At 47.6% G+C, this 15,461-nt stretch overlaps 1 protein-coding gene across 1 annotated transcript in view; it reads left to right on the top strand.

The window, feature by feature from the left end:
• Positions 1-3,772: 3,772 nt before the first annotated feature.
• Positions 3,773-15,461, top strand: part of LOC135912933 (melatonin receptor type 1C-like) — a 45,694-nt gene continuing 34,005 nt past the window's right edge. Inside the window, exons 1-2 of the mRNA XM_065445553.1 lie at positions 3,773-3,866; positions 14,611-15,439. Of these exons, the coding sequence (XP_065301625.1) occupies positions 14,621-15,439 (819 nt within the window). The 5' untranslated portion in view covers positions 3,773-3,866; positions 14,611-14,620. The remainder of the gene's footprint in view (positions 3,867-14,610; positions 15,440-15,461) is intronic.

Below are 15,461 nucleotides of genomic sequence, written 5' to 3' on the forward strand. Positions count from 1 at the left end.
CTTGCACGAAACCCATCGGCTACAGAGGTAAGCGCAGCAAATCGACGGCGGAGTGCATACCGTTGATTTACCGCTACCTACGACAGCGCCACCGCATCTTCGGGACGTAGAACTGTAGTGTAGGTCTGTACTTTGACAACGTACAACCGGTTTAACGTTCAATCACATGAAACCAAAAAGAAGAAAGCGGGATGTATAGGAATAAATGCGAAAACTAGCTTACGCCCGCTCTACTCGCTAAACTCATTTTAATAAAGCACTGCCAAGACAAATATTAAAATTTCGGCAGGTGTTACACTCATGTAACACAAGAAGGATAAAGCCTTCTGCTCATTTAGTAATATATGAAGTTATACAATCAAGGTTAGACTTCTTTGTAACACATACTGGTAATGCATTAAGCTATGCAATCGGGCCTAGGTTTCTTGGAGGACGTAACAAGTGGCAATGGGAAGTACACGTGTGGCAATAAGGCCACCACCTCAATAATGCGCAGGGGCACGTGCTTCACCAGAGGCGTACTTACGCGGCCGTCCTCGCGAGCCGCAAGAGCTTGCACGCTCCTCCATCGCTCGCTGCTAACCGCCGCCGCCGCCGCTCCGACAGTGACGTCAACGTGCAGAGCGCGCGCGCTCGGTTTTCTGCGCAACACCTAGCGTGACAGCAATTACTAAACTAAAACTTTGGAAGACACTTAAGGCTGTTTACGCGAGGAAATGCAAAAGCGTTATAACGTTTGTACATTTCGGAATGTCACCAACGCACTCATTCTATTCAGTCATGACATGGCGTTACCTTTTCCGCACTATCATGCGCGCCGCCCAATGACACATGCACTAATCAGCGACATGGTTGCGACGTGACCTTTAGTAAGCCAGATCCATGGAGCAGCCGTGGCTCCAGGAAACAGTTTTACTACTGCGCGAGCAAAGACCACAGAGAGCGCACACAAAGAGTCCTTGTGGAGTCTTTGTGTGCTTTCTCTGTGGTTGCTTGCTCGCGCATTTATAAAACTCTTTGCTAATATGCACCAACTCGCGCAACAACAAGCTCTTCTACCCCACGTGGTTTCAGGGAAGTGTGCTCATTTCGCACCCCTGAAGCCCGGGCTCGATTCCCAACCTGCCCGAAATGTACCCAGTTTTCTTTCCAAAACCACTAACATACTTTGTTTACAAGAACCTCCCTGAAAAATGTGACGTTAGGCCGAGCATTTTTTTACTTTTTGTGCTTTTCGGCGTCGGTAATTTTTCGTCGAGGCACAGTTTCACCAAGGTCACCGCCAACATGGACAAGGCTTTTGTCCAAAAAATTGGTTGGCGCAGGGGGACACATCCTGTCGCAAAAAATACATTGTGTGTGTGTTTATGGCTCTTATGGCTGCATAAGAATTTGTGTATGAGTGTAGGAAGCCGGGCCCTCAGCATGTGTTTCCTGTAGTTTGGGCGGCAACAGTCTCTGTTGACTGCTTTCCACGTGCCAGCAAATGTTAAACGTTATTGCTTGGCGCCAGACGCACCTCCATATATCGGAAGTTTCTCGAATGTTATCGATAGCTCTGTCCATATTCAGCTTTCACCGAGCCTTGTGTAATTACAGTGCATGCATGACGCGAATTGTGCAATGCTTTCTGGGAGGTATGCGGGTAACACTGTAAGTGGTGTGGTGATGAGGTGATGTGCGCGACCGCGCAAAGACGGAGTGCCCCGCGACGGATAAGACATGCAATGGGGCATCGAGCTCCCGAGAATGACCAAAAGGCCTAGAAGAGCTAACTTAGGCGAAATAAAAGTGGAACGGTGGTGGTGTTTTTATTTATAACTTTCGTTTGCTTGCAGCATCGGACCAATGCTTTTTAAAAGAGCGGTATTGGGATGTGTAGTCGTTTATTGGGTGACCAAGTTTCCCCGCCTAGCAAATGTTATCGCAGAGCGCAGGACGCACCTGCATGTATCAGAAGTTCCTGGAATGTTATCAAAGGTTCCATCCGCTGTCTGTTACCGAACCTTGTGTAATCTGATTGCATGTATGCGCGACGCGAATAGTGTAGAACATTGTGGAAGACACGCGGGCCCAAGCGATTACTCTGGAACATTCGACGACGGATGTATAAAAGCCGATGCGCTTGACGCGCTGAACATTTCCGACGAACGCCGACTGTGTTCGCCGCCATTGTTGTGCTTTAAGTTTATCTTGCTTTTGAGGGCACAAGTTTGCCCAATAAAGATTTAGTTTCACCAGTTACAGTTTCGCTACTGTGTTCGTCAGAGTCACTACCACGTGACAATATTATATTCATAGTTGACTTCGCACGTCATAGTTACATATATACAAGATATTTTACACATTTTACAGCGAATATTTTAGGCCGCCATACAGTCAAGTTACACCTTATACCATTTCCTGGTGTCGTTTGGCCTTATTGGCCCTCGCGCTTTTAAACTCCATTATTATTATCATTATTATCACATTATTATCCACATTATTATCATTCAAACGTAGAACGAAGGAGCATTTCATGAACACTTTATCTGACGCGTAGCATAATTTAACAAACCTAGAGTTAATTAGTATGTTGTTCACTTTACCATTACGCAATGTACTTTTCAATTACCGAGTTACTAAATTTTGCCTTAAATGATACTTCTCGTTGTTAGCTTTACGTGCCATTTATCCTAGTTTTAATTGTTGCATGTTATTTTTAAGATTTCTTCAATTATTTTTTCTTCTTAACTCTGTGAATATACCTGTGATATTGTTAACAGATTTTTTTTCTCTATCTTATCGTTTATTTCCAATGTAGAAACTGTATAATATATCACATGACTCACTGTTTGCCTCGATCCTACTATCCCCTTTTCATGTTTTGTTAGGAGGTCCCCCCGACAGTTGTTACTTCGGGACCTCCGAATGTTGTACTTATACCCATCTTGTATTTCTTTTGTCAAAAATAAATATGGATTGATTGATTGATATATCATCAGTTATATTTGCCACATTTGCTTCTTCGTTTTAAACCCTGTGATACGCATCAACGTCCTCTCAGGATATTCGTTGTCCAATGACATAACCGGTATTCTGCAGCACTTCAACGAGGTTTTAACTCCGATTTCAGAATTGTTTGGCAATCCGCCAGCTTTGCTTTTTTTTTTAAGAACGAAGATTTTTGCTGCCGCACTTTATTTTCATTTTTTTTTTTCAATTGCTAATTTTCTTTTAACGGCATTTGTAGTTTCTGGTGGGCCATGTCAATAGTTTTCCTAAAATGGTCTATGCTTATTAGAGCGCAGGTCTCAGGCGCCCTTTCCTGCGGCAAGCGTCGGCGTTTCGCCGGCATTTCGTTAAAATGTGCTCGTAGCTTCCTCAGTTATAGGTTCACAGCAGGCACGAGCTTGACAGGCAGTCTGCATACATGGGAGTCAAAAAATGTGTCATTGGAGAAGTGAGGGTTAATAGCATACATTGCTTGCAATTTGCTGCTTATATATGTCAGCTACGCTGTTTCTAGCCAGTCTACGATATGCAAGACAGAACAAAGTGTCCCCTTTTATTGCAATCAAAGGCTCATATATTTTTTGCACATTCGGCCGTGCATTCGCCTATCCAAAAGCGGTGAAGGCCTTTGGCGACTTTGCCTGAGCCGAAGCGCGGGGTCCTTCGGTTACGCGTAGCTACGGGCAAAAAGTGGCGCGTGCACGAGCGGGGCTGTTGCGGCGACAGCGTGAGCCGCGTCCGCCTTCCGTCGGCGCGCCTCTATCACTCGCGACGACCCGAGACTTCCTGCCGCTGCGACGTTCCGTTGGAAACCACCACCGCGCACACTGTTCCTTGGCGGCCCCCAGCGACTGCGCCTCCGAGACGCACAGGTGAGCACCGGATCCGTCTGCTTACCGGTTGCTGTCGCTGCTTTCAATTTTATCCTCGAGTATTTTTTCAGGTTTGTTCACACTAACGCAGGGTAGGACCATCGAGGAGGTTTTGTGCTTGTAATACTTCTGTTAATATCTTCCATTCTGTGTCTACCTTTCGCTGCAAGGTGCTCCAAACGCTATGCACAGGTTTCACTACTTGAGACATTGTCACCAAAATTCTGTATTTTTTCGTTACACTGAAAGGAAATGTCACAATTACTGTCTGACAAGTCTGTGTATCACTTTATTTGTAATTCTTCACACAATCTGCGGAAGAAACACTCGCTTTTCTTCACTGTGTTTCAATCACTGTTTCCCTATATCTTTCCCTCTGTTTCATACGCCCGTGCAAATTATGCGTTTTACCTTGTAATACAGTTTACTTAAAGTGCATAATGAGAATAGAAGCAACATCTCCTCGCACGGCACAGTTACTAGCAAAATATTTACAACACTTATGATCCCATGCTTATTCAAGGTAACGTGAGGTAGTATAATGCCCTAGCTCTTGTATATTTATGTCGTAATAGGAAGGAACAAAGAAAATGAAACGATGGAGGACTTAAATTAGGAGTTTTTAATTGGCTCTGCAATAAGTTGACGAGAAAGAGCGCTATATCAGGTTTGTTGAACATTCGCGTGCGTATGAGCTAGCGACTGCCAAACCACCGATGCTTTGCGGACATCTCTGAGCTATGATTGTAGGGCAATGTTAAATGTCTCACGAAAAGCTGCTCGCCGATAATTATAATAAGAGTAAGCGATTACATCAAAGCGAGTGCACATATGCAGAACGTGCCGCTGCAAACGTGTTCGTTGAACTGTAGATTTGAAGCAGAGAAAGAATAGACAATAAATTAGGTTGCAACGTTCGGCCGTGGTTCGTTGGAAGGAGACGGTGCTGCAGGAAACGGTATGGTGTTGGTGAAGTTGGGGAGAGAACTCCACGAATGTTGCGTGATTTTCTGATCGCAGGGTTATACCTGGGCACTCTTCCTTTCCAGACATGTGGATGAATGCTTGGGAATTGGGTTAGTCAGTTCAAACCCTTCAAACCGAGGGAGGCTAACCTCCTTTTTGCTGTTTGTCCATTTGAGCATGCTGCTGTAATGATAAACGTTTTGAATGGCGACTTCGTGCATTTTGTCGAAACGGACCACTTCCGCGACTCCGGATATTTTGGACACGGGGTTGCACGAAACCTGAAATGGGCGTGTTAGAAAGACGGTGAGGTTTTTGCTGAGGTATAAATTTATTGAAATAAATTTATTTCGCACTCAGTGAAATGTAGATATAACTTTGTCGGGACGCAGTTGCTTAGCGCTTTGCTGATGTAGGCTTCATCGCTGCAAGTTCACCAGTATAGCTGCTTTTCTCTCGGGCTCTTCGTTCTTGGTTTATATTAGTGAAAACCTGCCAAGCCATTTCTTTCTGTTGTCATGCCTTAGGAGTTTTACGCGCTATCTATGATGGAGGCACACAGACGAGACCATCCTACAAAGAATATTCCGAGGGAGCCGTAAAAGCATTTTTTGTAAGAAAAACAATAAAGAATATACAAAAAACTAGAGAGCGGGGTAACTGCCTGTTATCTATATCACCACGACACTTTTTTTTTACCGTTTGTTTTATGATAAAGCCAAAACAAGCAGGCTGACAAGTCGTGCTCAAGTAAACAGTTTTGTATTTATAAAGGCGAAGGCGCAATCTGTCGAAGAGGGAGGTGGACCTTGTTCCGCATGACTTGACTCACATTATGCAAATTCGCGATCTAGTGGGATACGATTTCAGTGGAACCATGAGTGAAATCAATACAACAGGACGCACGAACCATCGTAGTTTATTCGTCGCGGATTGCGCTAAGTCGGTCCATTATGACGCTTCCACGCGCAACGTGCAAAGCGAGCAGCCACGAGTCCACCCGAAAGTGCGTCAACCGTTATATACCGCTTCCTGCGTTGCACAATCACGGTGTTCTCATAGTGAACAGCAAAATCTGAGGGCGAAATACAGAAGTCAGATACAGAGAGCAAAATCAGAAGAAGTTGCTCAAGTGCACACTTCACGCATTATATCTTGAACAGGGACCTCGACAACCTTCATTCACAAGAAAACGGCGATTTTCTACCGAAGTGAAGCACGCCTGACAGTGTGCAAGCCAGGTAAACAAACAAGCCTTGCTCAGAAAACTTCCTTAAGTTGCGGCTGGTCCCTTCATGCATTTCGACACACTCACATTGGCAAATATCAGTTCATTTGGACAGAAATAAGCAGTGATTGTTGCTTTTTATTTGCTTCTTGGCCAAGAATAGCTTGTTCATTTGGAACTTCGAAATATAAACAGAATGCAAGTCATCACAAGCACACATAAACGTATCCTCCTTGTGTAACTCGAGGATACGTTGGTGATGAAAGTAAATTCATCCGACAGTACCGGGGACGAAGTCTGCGACGCGTTATGCTCGACGCGTGAATTTTTTATTCAAATAGTAGTGTCGCAGACAGTTGGTGGCGCTTGCATATCCTGCCCATGCAGCGGGAATATTCTTTCCACCACGCAAGTGACGAGACTCGTTCAAGCATGTCTGTCGATTCTGAGCGTTCAAATGCTTCTACAAGCTGGTTTCAGGCATAAGAGCACCAGCAACGCTTGAAAGGCGCACTTTCCCGCACGGCACCTGCACAGAGCAGGGATCAAGCGCGGCAGACATCGAATCGATGAGGTGCGTTAGCCAAGGGACATTTCTCGCACTTGTTTTCATATAAAAATGATCCAATTGGAGCATCACATGCAAGCGATCTCTTTCTTTTCCCCCATTAGCTGCTATACTATCTGCACAGTGACGAACAGCCATGCCTTAATGAAATACTTATGCAATAAATGCAAGGAAAAAAAAGAAGGAAAAAAGATAAATCATACAAATTTAACCCGGGATTCGAGGCGTTGAAAGCGTGATTACATCTAAAGACACACCGAAATGTTACGGGAGTGCCAGTGCTATTGAAGTATTTAGAAAAGGATGTACGCAGAAAGAACTTACTAAGCGAATGTGCACATGACGGTAGCTTAGTGCCCATACGGTTCCCCTCCTCGTCATGAACTCATCAGCTCGCTCGAGATAGCAGCGGCTAGATTTTTCTTGATCAGGAATGCAAAATGGGTCATCTGGAGAGAACTATACGTATCCTACACAAACTCAGGGCGGTGAAACTTAAGGAAGATATAGTTGAGAAATGCACCTTCGTTAACATTAAAGCTGACTAGATGAAAAACGTGCAGAATACAAAGTTCGACCTCGCATTTTATAATATTTTGGAGATTTTTCAATGCCTTCTTTGGTTCTTTTTCTGCGGCCCCAGAATGCAAAAGAAGTATAACCTGTCCCGCATTATTTGGGCTTCGTACCAGGCATAGGCAAACGTTATCATATAACATATATTGATTTTGTTGACAAGTATATTGGCAAATTGGCTCAAAAATAATTTTTGTCAGTTTATATTTTTTGTTTCTTTTTATCCTGGCTAGTAGTATAGAGATTGTAAAGTTCCGTTCTGCTCTTGGTTTCCGTTGGAATGTGAATTTTCAGGTACGATGATCGGCAGTTGTTGATCAAGTGCAGACAGGAAGCGATGAAGATCAGATGTACAATTAATATTTATAGGTAAACTTTTCTATATACATGACAGATAAAACAAATGCATTACAACTTGAATATTTCACAAAAAAAGTCTCACTCTTCGACCCTATCAACGACTGTGAGAGCCCAAACTCGTTTTAACGCACATGGTACGGAACCTCACTGATCCATCAGCAATCCTGATTTCAGCACAGTCTCGTTTAAACGTACAAGATACGGAGCCTCACTGATCTATCAGAAATCCTGATTTCAGCCCAGTCTAGTTTTAACGTACATGGTACGGGGCCTCACTGATTTATCAGCAATCCTGATTTCAGCCCAGTCCCGTTTTAACATAAATGGTATGGAGCCTCACTGATCAATCAGCAATCCTGATCACAGCCCAGCCTAAGGGACAGCATATAATCGCGATTATTATAGCTCAAACAGACAAAGAAAAAGGCCCTTCCCACAGATGCAGTTGCCAAGAGTTAAAAGGTTAGGCTACCTAGCTGCGAGAGTTAAAAGGTTAAGTTACAAGCCCAAGGGATGGACTTACTCTTAAAAGTAAACATACCGAAAAACAAAACTGTTTTCCTTTTTCCTATAACTCCGTTCCCCTCTCATTTCCACGTAGTCGGTAATGGCCTCAGCAACACATGCCAGGCCCACACAATTTATTGTTAGGCCGTCTCAAACCTCGCTGGCGTCTCTACTCCGCAAATGTCTCGGAAGCCGGGGCTTCAGCACCGCGTATAGAAGCCGCACTCAAGGTTTGTCCAAGTGGGAGAATTATGACCATCCATGGCACCCGTACTTATTGTCTACAAGACGACGTTTTCCGAATGCGCTCCTCACATGCGCACTGCGTCTCTATAGCGCACATTGTAAGTCGTCATTTGACACCACGCGGGCTTTTCTGAACACTCAGCAACAAAGCCCGACGGTGGCCTCCCGGACGCTGTTACGAACTTCCAACCGGTGCCACCAGTGTTACGACATCCAACCGGTGCCGCCAGTGTTACGAACTTGTACCGCTGCACCACGATTACGGCTTTGTGGTCCCGTAGCGCTCGTCACCCGTTTCGTGACAGAGCGTTGGTAGCGAAGACTCCGAGCCTGGCGTCGATGAGAATAACAAAAGGGACTTTATACATTATATACAGGTTATCATACAGGACATGAACGGGTCGGCACTGGGGCCGAGTGCTCACAACAACGCGACTGTTCTCGCACGACGGCGTCCGGCGAAAACGCGTGACACATCTCACCCCAGTCGGGAGCGACCCTCTCTCCAGGTGGGGTCAGCGGATCCTGTTTTTCAGGCGGCTTGTCACTGCTTTTATAATCCCCGAGGCCCATTGTCACTCAACCGGCCCAATACAAAGTCAGCACACGACGGTCGTCCGAGGGGTCCAACCAGCGACCGCGCTGGCCACTCGGTTCAAAGTTCGCGCGCGCGGTGACCTCCAGGCAAGGGAGGTGCGGCGCCGGGCCGTCGGGCACACGCGGGCACGTCAAAACACGCTGCTCCGCCGAGGCTTCTCCCGCACGAAGGCGCAGCATCTTGACTTGTGAAGGGAGAATTGTGGCGCTCGCAGGATAGATTCTGCATCTTGCAGATTCGGGATCCGGGCTTGTGGTAATGGCACAACAGCATCCCCGCCCTCAGATAAGGCGCCGGGAAGACGAGCTGCCTCCACGTGGCTCGGATGCCAGGCGCGCACGTTCGTCAGGCTCGTCCAAGTTCACGTCCATTGTCGGGACGCCAGGTAACTTCACGTGCCCAGGTCCGACTCGCCAGGACAGGAGCTCTGCTCACCACGTCGTCGCCAAGGCACCTTGACCAGCTCCGCTCGGGTCGTTCCTAAGACCTTGCTTCTCGCCACTGGTCCCGCTTGGTCGTTCTGCAGCTTGCAAAACCGACCGGCAAAAGGCAACACCCAACACGAACAAGTGCCCTCTGTCTCCCGTCAAACACCAGACAAGGCCATAATTCAAATCAACCTAACTAAATTGTTATCCCTCTTTTTGCTCCCGCTGCAACAAGAGGCAGGTGTACGATCTAGCACACAAGGCTCAAACAATCAGTTTTCAAATCAACAACACAACAAAATAGAAACAATTAATAATCAGCAATAATAATTACAAATAGAATGGTCCCCTTGAAATCGCTTTGGACCGAAAACATACTTCTGAGGAAGCAAATGAGGTCATTCATTTTTCCCGGCGATATTTTCGCGGAATCTGAAGCTGCTTATATTTGCGACCCTGCTTATCCGTGTAGCGGCGGTACAATAAGCCAGGTTCCTTGCCAAATGAAACCCCCTTTTTTTCCACTCCCCGTTTGACGCTCTTCCTCAGATCGGCTAATGAACCATCTTCCTGTTGCTCGCGAATCAGACTTTTTCTTTCAACTGCAGCCTGCTCCTGCCGGCTGGCGGAAACCGGAGCGAGTGCGGAGCCCGCGTCGCCTAATTGCGGCGTCGAGTCTATATCGCGGCTAGCACTGCACGCGTCACTCCCACTCACTTCCAGGACCCGCTCGTCTAGGCCAGCCTCCGAGCTCTGCCTCTCCCGTGACTGCTCGCCACTCAAGTTACCGTGATCGGTCCGTGTGCCGCACCGCCTTTCGCTTCCCGTCGCTAAGTCAAGTTCCTTCGACAGCGGGCGCGCTTTGGATCGCGTGGGGGCCATGTACGCCACGTCGGCAAAGAATGATTTGCCCTGATCCCTCAGCAGCTGCTCCGAGCTATTTGAGAAGAGGTAGGAAAATTGCTCCGGGAGGGCGGCTGACACAGCGGCTTCGGTGTTAAGTTTCCCAAATTCTCCTTCAATGCTAACCGTTGCGATCGGTAAACAGACACTCTCCTTCTCGGCCACTTGCCGTATCCTAACGCACTCTCCCGTAAAATCACTCGAGGAGACGAAAGACGGGTGAACAACGTCCATAGTTGCTGCAGAGTCCCGCAGTGCTCGGCACTTCTTGCCGTTTACCTTAATTTCCTGCACATAGGGCTCCAATAGACGTATGTTTTTGCGAGTTTCCTGTATCGTTGCAAAAGCAATTCTCTCTGGGCAGCTTGCAGCGATGTGCCCTTGCTTTTTGCAATTGTAGCAGGTTAACGGTTTCCGTTTTTCAAAAGAACGCGTCATTTCGTTTCGCTGTTTCGGACCATCGTCATCATTCTGAGATGCATTCTGTCCATCCCTTACAGTTTCTTTGGGAAGGGACTCGTCTTCCCGAAACTCGCGACGCGTGATTTCCTTCCGTTCGTCGGGCTTCCCGTAAAACCCATCTCTTCTATCTGCTTTTTCTATGCGCACTGCCTTGCTGTGCAAGCTGCGGCGGGTGTAATACTCTTCCGCTAACTCTGCTGCCTTGTTTAGCTTAACCTCCTTTAGCCTATCTTGCAGCCAGAGCCGGACATCCTCATCAATGCAACGGTAGAACTGCTCCAACGCGATGCATTCGACAATTTTGTCGCGGTCGTCGTAAACCTCTTCGCCCTTCAGCCATTCCACCAAGTCGGCTTTTAGACGAAACGCGAAGTCAACATTCGACTCCTTACCCTTTTTTGCATACCGGAACCTCTGCCGGAAAGCTTCGGGCGACAATTTGTACTTCCGCAGTAGCGCTTCCTTCACATCACTGTAGCTCTCAAACGCCTCTTTCGATAAGCAAGTTATTACGTCTGATGCCTCCCCAGGAAGCAACGCTAACAGATTCTGTGCCCAAAGGGATCGCTCAATGCTATTCCGTTCACACACGTGCTCAAATTTCACGAGGTATTTGGCCATATCCTCTCCGACGACAAAGGGTGGAAGTTGATCGCGTATTCTTGGAACATTAGAAGTGAGACTAGGCGCTGGCGACCTATTTCGGGTCTCCAACTCTTTCATTTTAAGCTCGTGCTCACGAATCTCTCTCCTTTCCTCCTTTTCCTCCTCGCGACGTTGCTGTTCTCTCCTTTCCTCCTCGCGACGTTGCTGTTCTCTCCTTTCCTCCTCGCGACGTTGCTGTTCTCTCCTTTCCTCCTTTTCCTCTTCGCGACGTTCCTGTTCTCTCCTTTCCTCCTTTTCCCGTCGTTCATTTTCCTTCCTTTCCTGCTCGCAACGTTCCTCCCTTTCCCGACGTTCATTGATACCCGCCCAGGCCTCAGCGGCTTCCTCAGCCGTTACGTCCCCGGTCCTCATGACCTCAAGGATCGCATTCTTTCTTTTGGTTGAGCCCAACTCAATGCCCAACTCCTCACAAATTTCGAGAAGTTCCTTCACCTTGTACTTCTCCATCGTTCACACTGTCCTCCTGCTGTTTACCCTTTTTGAAAATACCTGCCGTACGCTACTATAACACTACTAGTAAGACATATGCAAGTATATCACACACTGCCCTGTTTACCCCCTCAGCATCCCCTGGTTTTCAAAACACTCTTACTAGGCTTGAAACACACAAGGTTATCACAATGCAACACCAAATCCTTCCCTAAGCTACTATAACCTGTGTCAGAGAAAGTCTGGTGTTTGAGGTAAACTTCAGGCACTCACCGCGCCGAGGTAGCTGATGCCGGTCAATCCCGTAGCTGCCATCCAGTGTTATGGTATCCCACCGAAGTCACCAGTGTTACGAACTTCCAACCGGTGCCACCAGTGTTACGACATCCAACCGGTGCCGCCAGTGTTACGAACTTGTACCGCTGCACCACGATTACGGCTTTGTGGTCCCGTAGCGCTCGTCACCCGTTTCGTGACAGAGCGTTGGTAGCGAAGACTCCGAGCCTGGCGTCGATGAGAATAACAAAAGGGACTTTATACATTATATACAGGTTATCATACAGGACATGAACGGGTCGGCACTGGGGCCGAGTGCTCACAACAACGCGACTGTTCTCGCACGACGGCGTCCGGCGAAAACGCGTGACACATCTCACCCCAGTCGGGAGCGACCCTCTCTCCAGGTGGGGTCAGCGGATCCTGTTTTTCAGGCGGCTTGTCACTGCTTTTATAATCCCCGAGGCCCATTGTCACTCAACCGGCCCAATACAAAGTCAGCACACGACGGTCGTCCGAGGGGTCCAACCAGCGACCGCGCTGGCCACTCGGTTCAAAGTTCGCGCGCGCGGTGACCTCCAGGCAAGGGAGGTGCGGCGCCGGGCCGTCGGGCACACGCGGGCACGTCAAAACACGCTGCTCCGCCGAGGCTTCTCCCGCACGAAGGCGCAGCATCTTGACTTGTGAAGGGAGAATTGTGGCGCTCGCAGGATAGATTCTGCATCTTGCAGATTCGGGATCCGGGCTTGTGGTAATGGCACAACAACGCGTAGGGGAGTCAGACTCCCGCTCTGTACATGCGGCACGTGGTCAATATTGCTAGGTCCGTCTAAACCTCGGCGGCGTCTCCAGCTTGCCAGGGACTCGGCAGCCAGCGCCACAACACCGTGTACAGAAGGCCCATTCAAGGTTTATCTGTGTGGACCTAAGATGGCCGTCGGCGGAATGCCAACTAACTGCGCACAATACCGTCTTCCCCGAATGCGCACCGCGCCCTTCTGGCGCGCGCCGTGACTTCTCACCCAAGACCACGCAGGCCTTCTGACCCCTCGTAAAACACAAATGGTTGCACCTTGGATGTGTAGGGGAATGGACCCCCTCTCTATACACAAAGCACGTGGGCGACTCGCGACACTTAGGAAGTACACAAACGATCAATGCGGCCTTACAGAGAACGTAAATTCGAGGTTTAAGAAGTACCATATGACTAAATATACTGAGGATTACATTGATACTGAAATATTCGCATTTCGCGTGTTATAATGCAGGAGCGCACAAGATATTGGTGATATTGATATAGACTAAGCACAAATATTTTAGTGCACAAGTAGTAAGAAGGGCCTATAATTGGCAAAAAAATTAAAGTTGGAACTTCGAAACAAGCTGCAATCATTTGGAGATGGAAAATGTGCATAACATTTGGCCAGAGTCCAGAAATATCTTGGCAAAAGAAACGTAATACTTGCAAATTTTCTTGCTGCGTAGGCAGTAGCCTTACAACTCTTACGAGCTTCCATCAGTAGGCATGCTTTAGTTGCTGCACTGTGACGACGAGAGTTAACTTGAGCTTGTTTCTTACTAGACATTCTTCTGATTCTGCTCTGATTAATTTCGTCACTTAGAGCTAATCATCTGCCGAGTTAGCAGGACAATGTGCTCCGGTAGAGCCTCTTCAAAGCGCTTGTGGAGTTTGGTTATCACTATTGAAAATTGAAGAATGAGTAGGCGCCAGTTCAGTCAGGGCTTGTGCACGCTTGCTGTTACACACAGTAAGGTAATCTTCTCAGCAGCACTTGTGCTTGGGATCCTCGTCAATGAACGACAGCCAGAAAAATAATGATCCTACAGCTAGCATGCCTCGATCAGAATTACTCTTCGCAGTCTTCTTGAGGGAGGGACACTTTGAAATTGTTACACATAAAAAATAGAATGTTGAAGCCTGATTTTTCAAGAACGTGAGCAACTTTTTAAGATGAAACGCTACTACTTAACCCGCATCTTCTCTTAGGCCAACAATTCCACGGTGGATTCCAGCTGCCTTCGCTGAAATTTTGCTGGGACGTGAAACCCAATTAATTCACAAACGCCTAGTGTGGCCGAGTGGCAGATGTTTTTAGGAAAATATACGAACAAGTCTGACAAGGTGATTCAGGCTCGAGTTCGAAGAAAATTCGCTAAACCCAAAGAAAGCGAAGCTGGCAGAAAGAAAAAGCATAGCCGTACCAGAATGACAGAACAACAGCTGATCCTGTAAAGGCATCATTGCTCTTAACCAAACATATTTAAAGCTATAAAAAAGCAGGAAGATGGCATGCGCATGTTGAACGCTCATGCTGCAAACGACAAATATCTAGAGCACTTTTCTTCTTAATTCAAACATTGCCTCCTGCTGTGAACATAAAACTGGACACTCAAACTTACCGGTGGGTGAGTTCATTTCTTCCCCAATGAAATTTACAAAACATTTGCAAGTATGTCCTCGTATAGTTACTGTTTGATGTCTTAACCATAGACTGGCGTTATTCTCTCAGGTGCTGAAAAATGGATGCGGTGGCTGGCAACAGCAGCACGTACTACTACTACGGCGATGGCGCGGTCAGCATCATGGCGGTGCTCCTCCTCGCCTTCATAGTGCTTGCCGTGATGGGCAACGCCATGGTAGTGCTGACAGTTTTGCGACACCGGGGAATGCGCACGCGCACGAACATGTTCATCGTGAACCTCGCCATTGCCGATATTCTGGTGGCTCTACTTGACATGCCCGTGTCAATGGCCACCCTGCTTCGTGGTGACTGGGTTATGGGTCGTGCTTTCTGCCAATTCAATGGCTTCACCATGGCGCTGCTGCTCATGTGCTCAATCCACACGCTCATGTACATGAGCGTCCACAAGTACCTCAGCATCACACGTCCCTTCAGCCACAGGGGCGAGGGCTACCGCAAGGTGGCCGTGTTCCTTGTGGCTGCCTGGCTCTGGCCTTTCTTCTGCGCCATTACACCTTTCCTGGGCCTGACAGAGATCGTTTACAAACGTGGTGCGTCCCAGTGTGGCCCGGCCTACCCGCGCGACATCAAGATGTACTCTCACTCAGCACTGATAACCGTCACCAACTACTTCATTCCGCTCGGAGTGATGGCCTTCTGCTACGTCAACATTTTTCGCGTCATAGCCGACCATATGTCACGCGTGAAGAGTCACATGGGATTGCACAATTCAGTGGTGCAGCAGAAGCGCATCAACATCACCCTCTTCCTCGTGCTCATCTGCTTCCTGCTCTGCTGGACGCCGTACATGATCTACACCTTTTACGTCAACAGCCGCGGCTCCAAGACCCACGTGCCTTACATTTTAAACCCTGTGGTGAGTGTCAACTGTCAAGGCT

This window comes from Dermacentor albipictus, chromosome 1, assembly GCF_038994185.2.
Source record: "Dermacentor albipictus isolate Rhodes 1998 colony chromosome 1, USDA_Dalb.pri_finalv2, whole genome shotgun sequence".
NCBI classification, from domain to species: Eukaryota; Metazoa; Arthropoda; class Arachnida; order Ixodida; family Ixodidae; genus Dermacentor; species Dermacentor albipictus.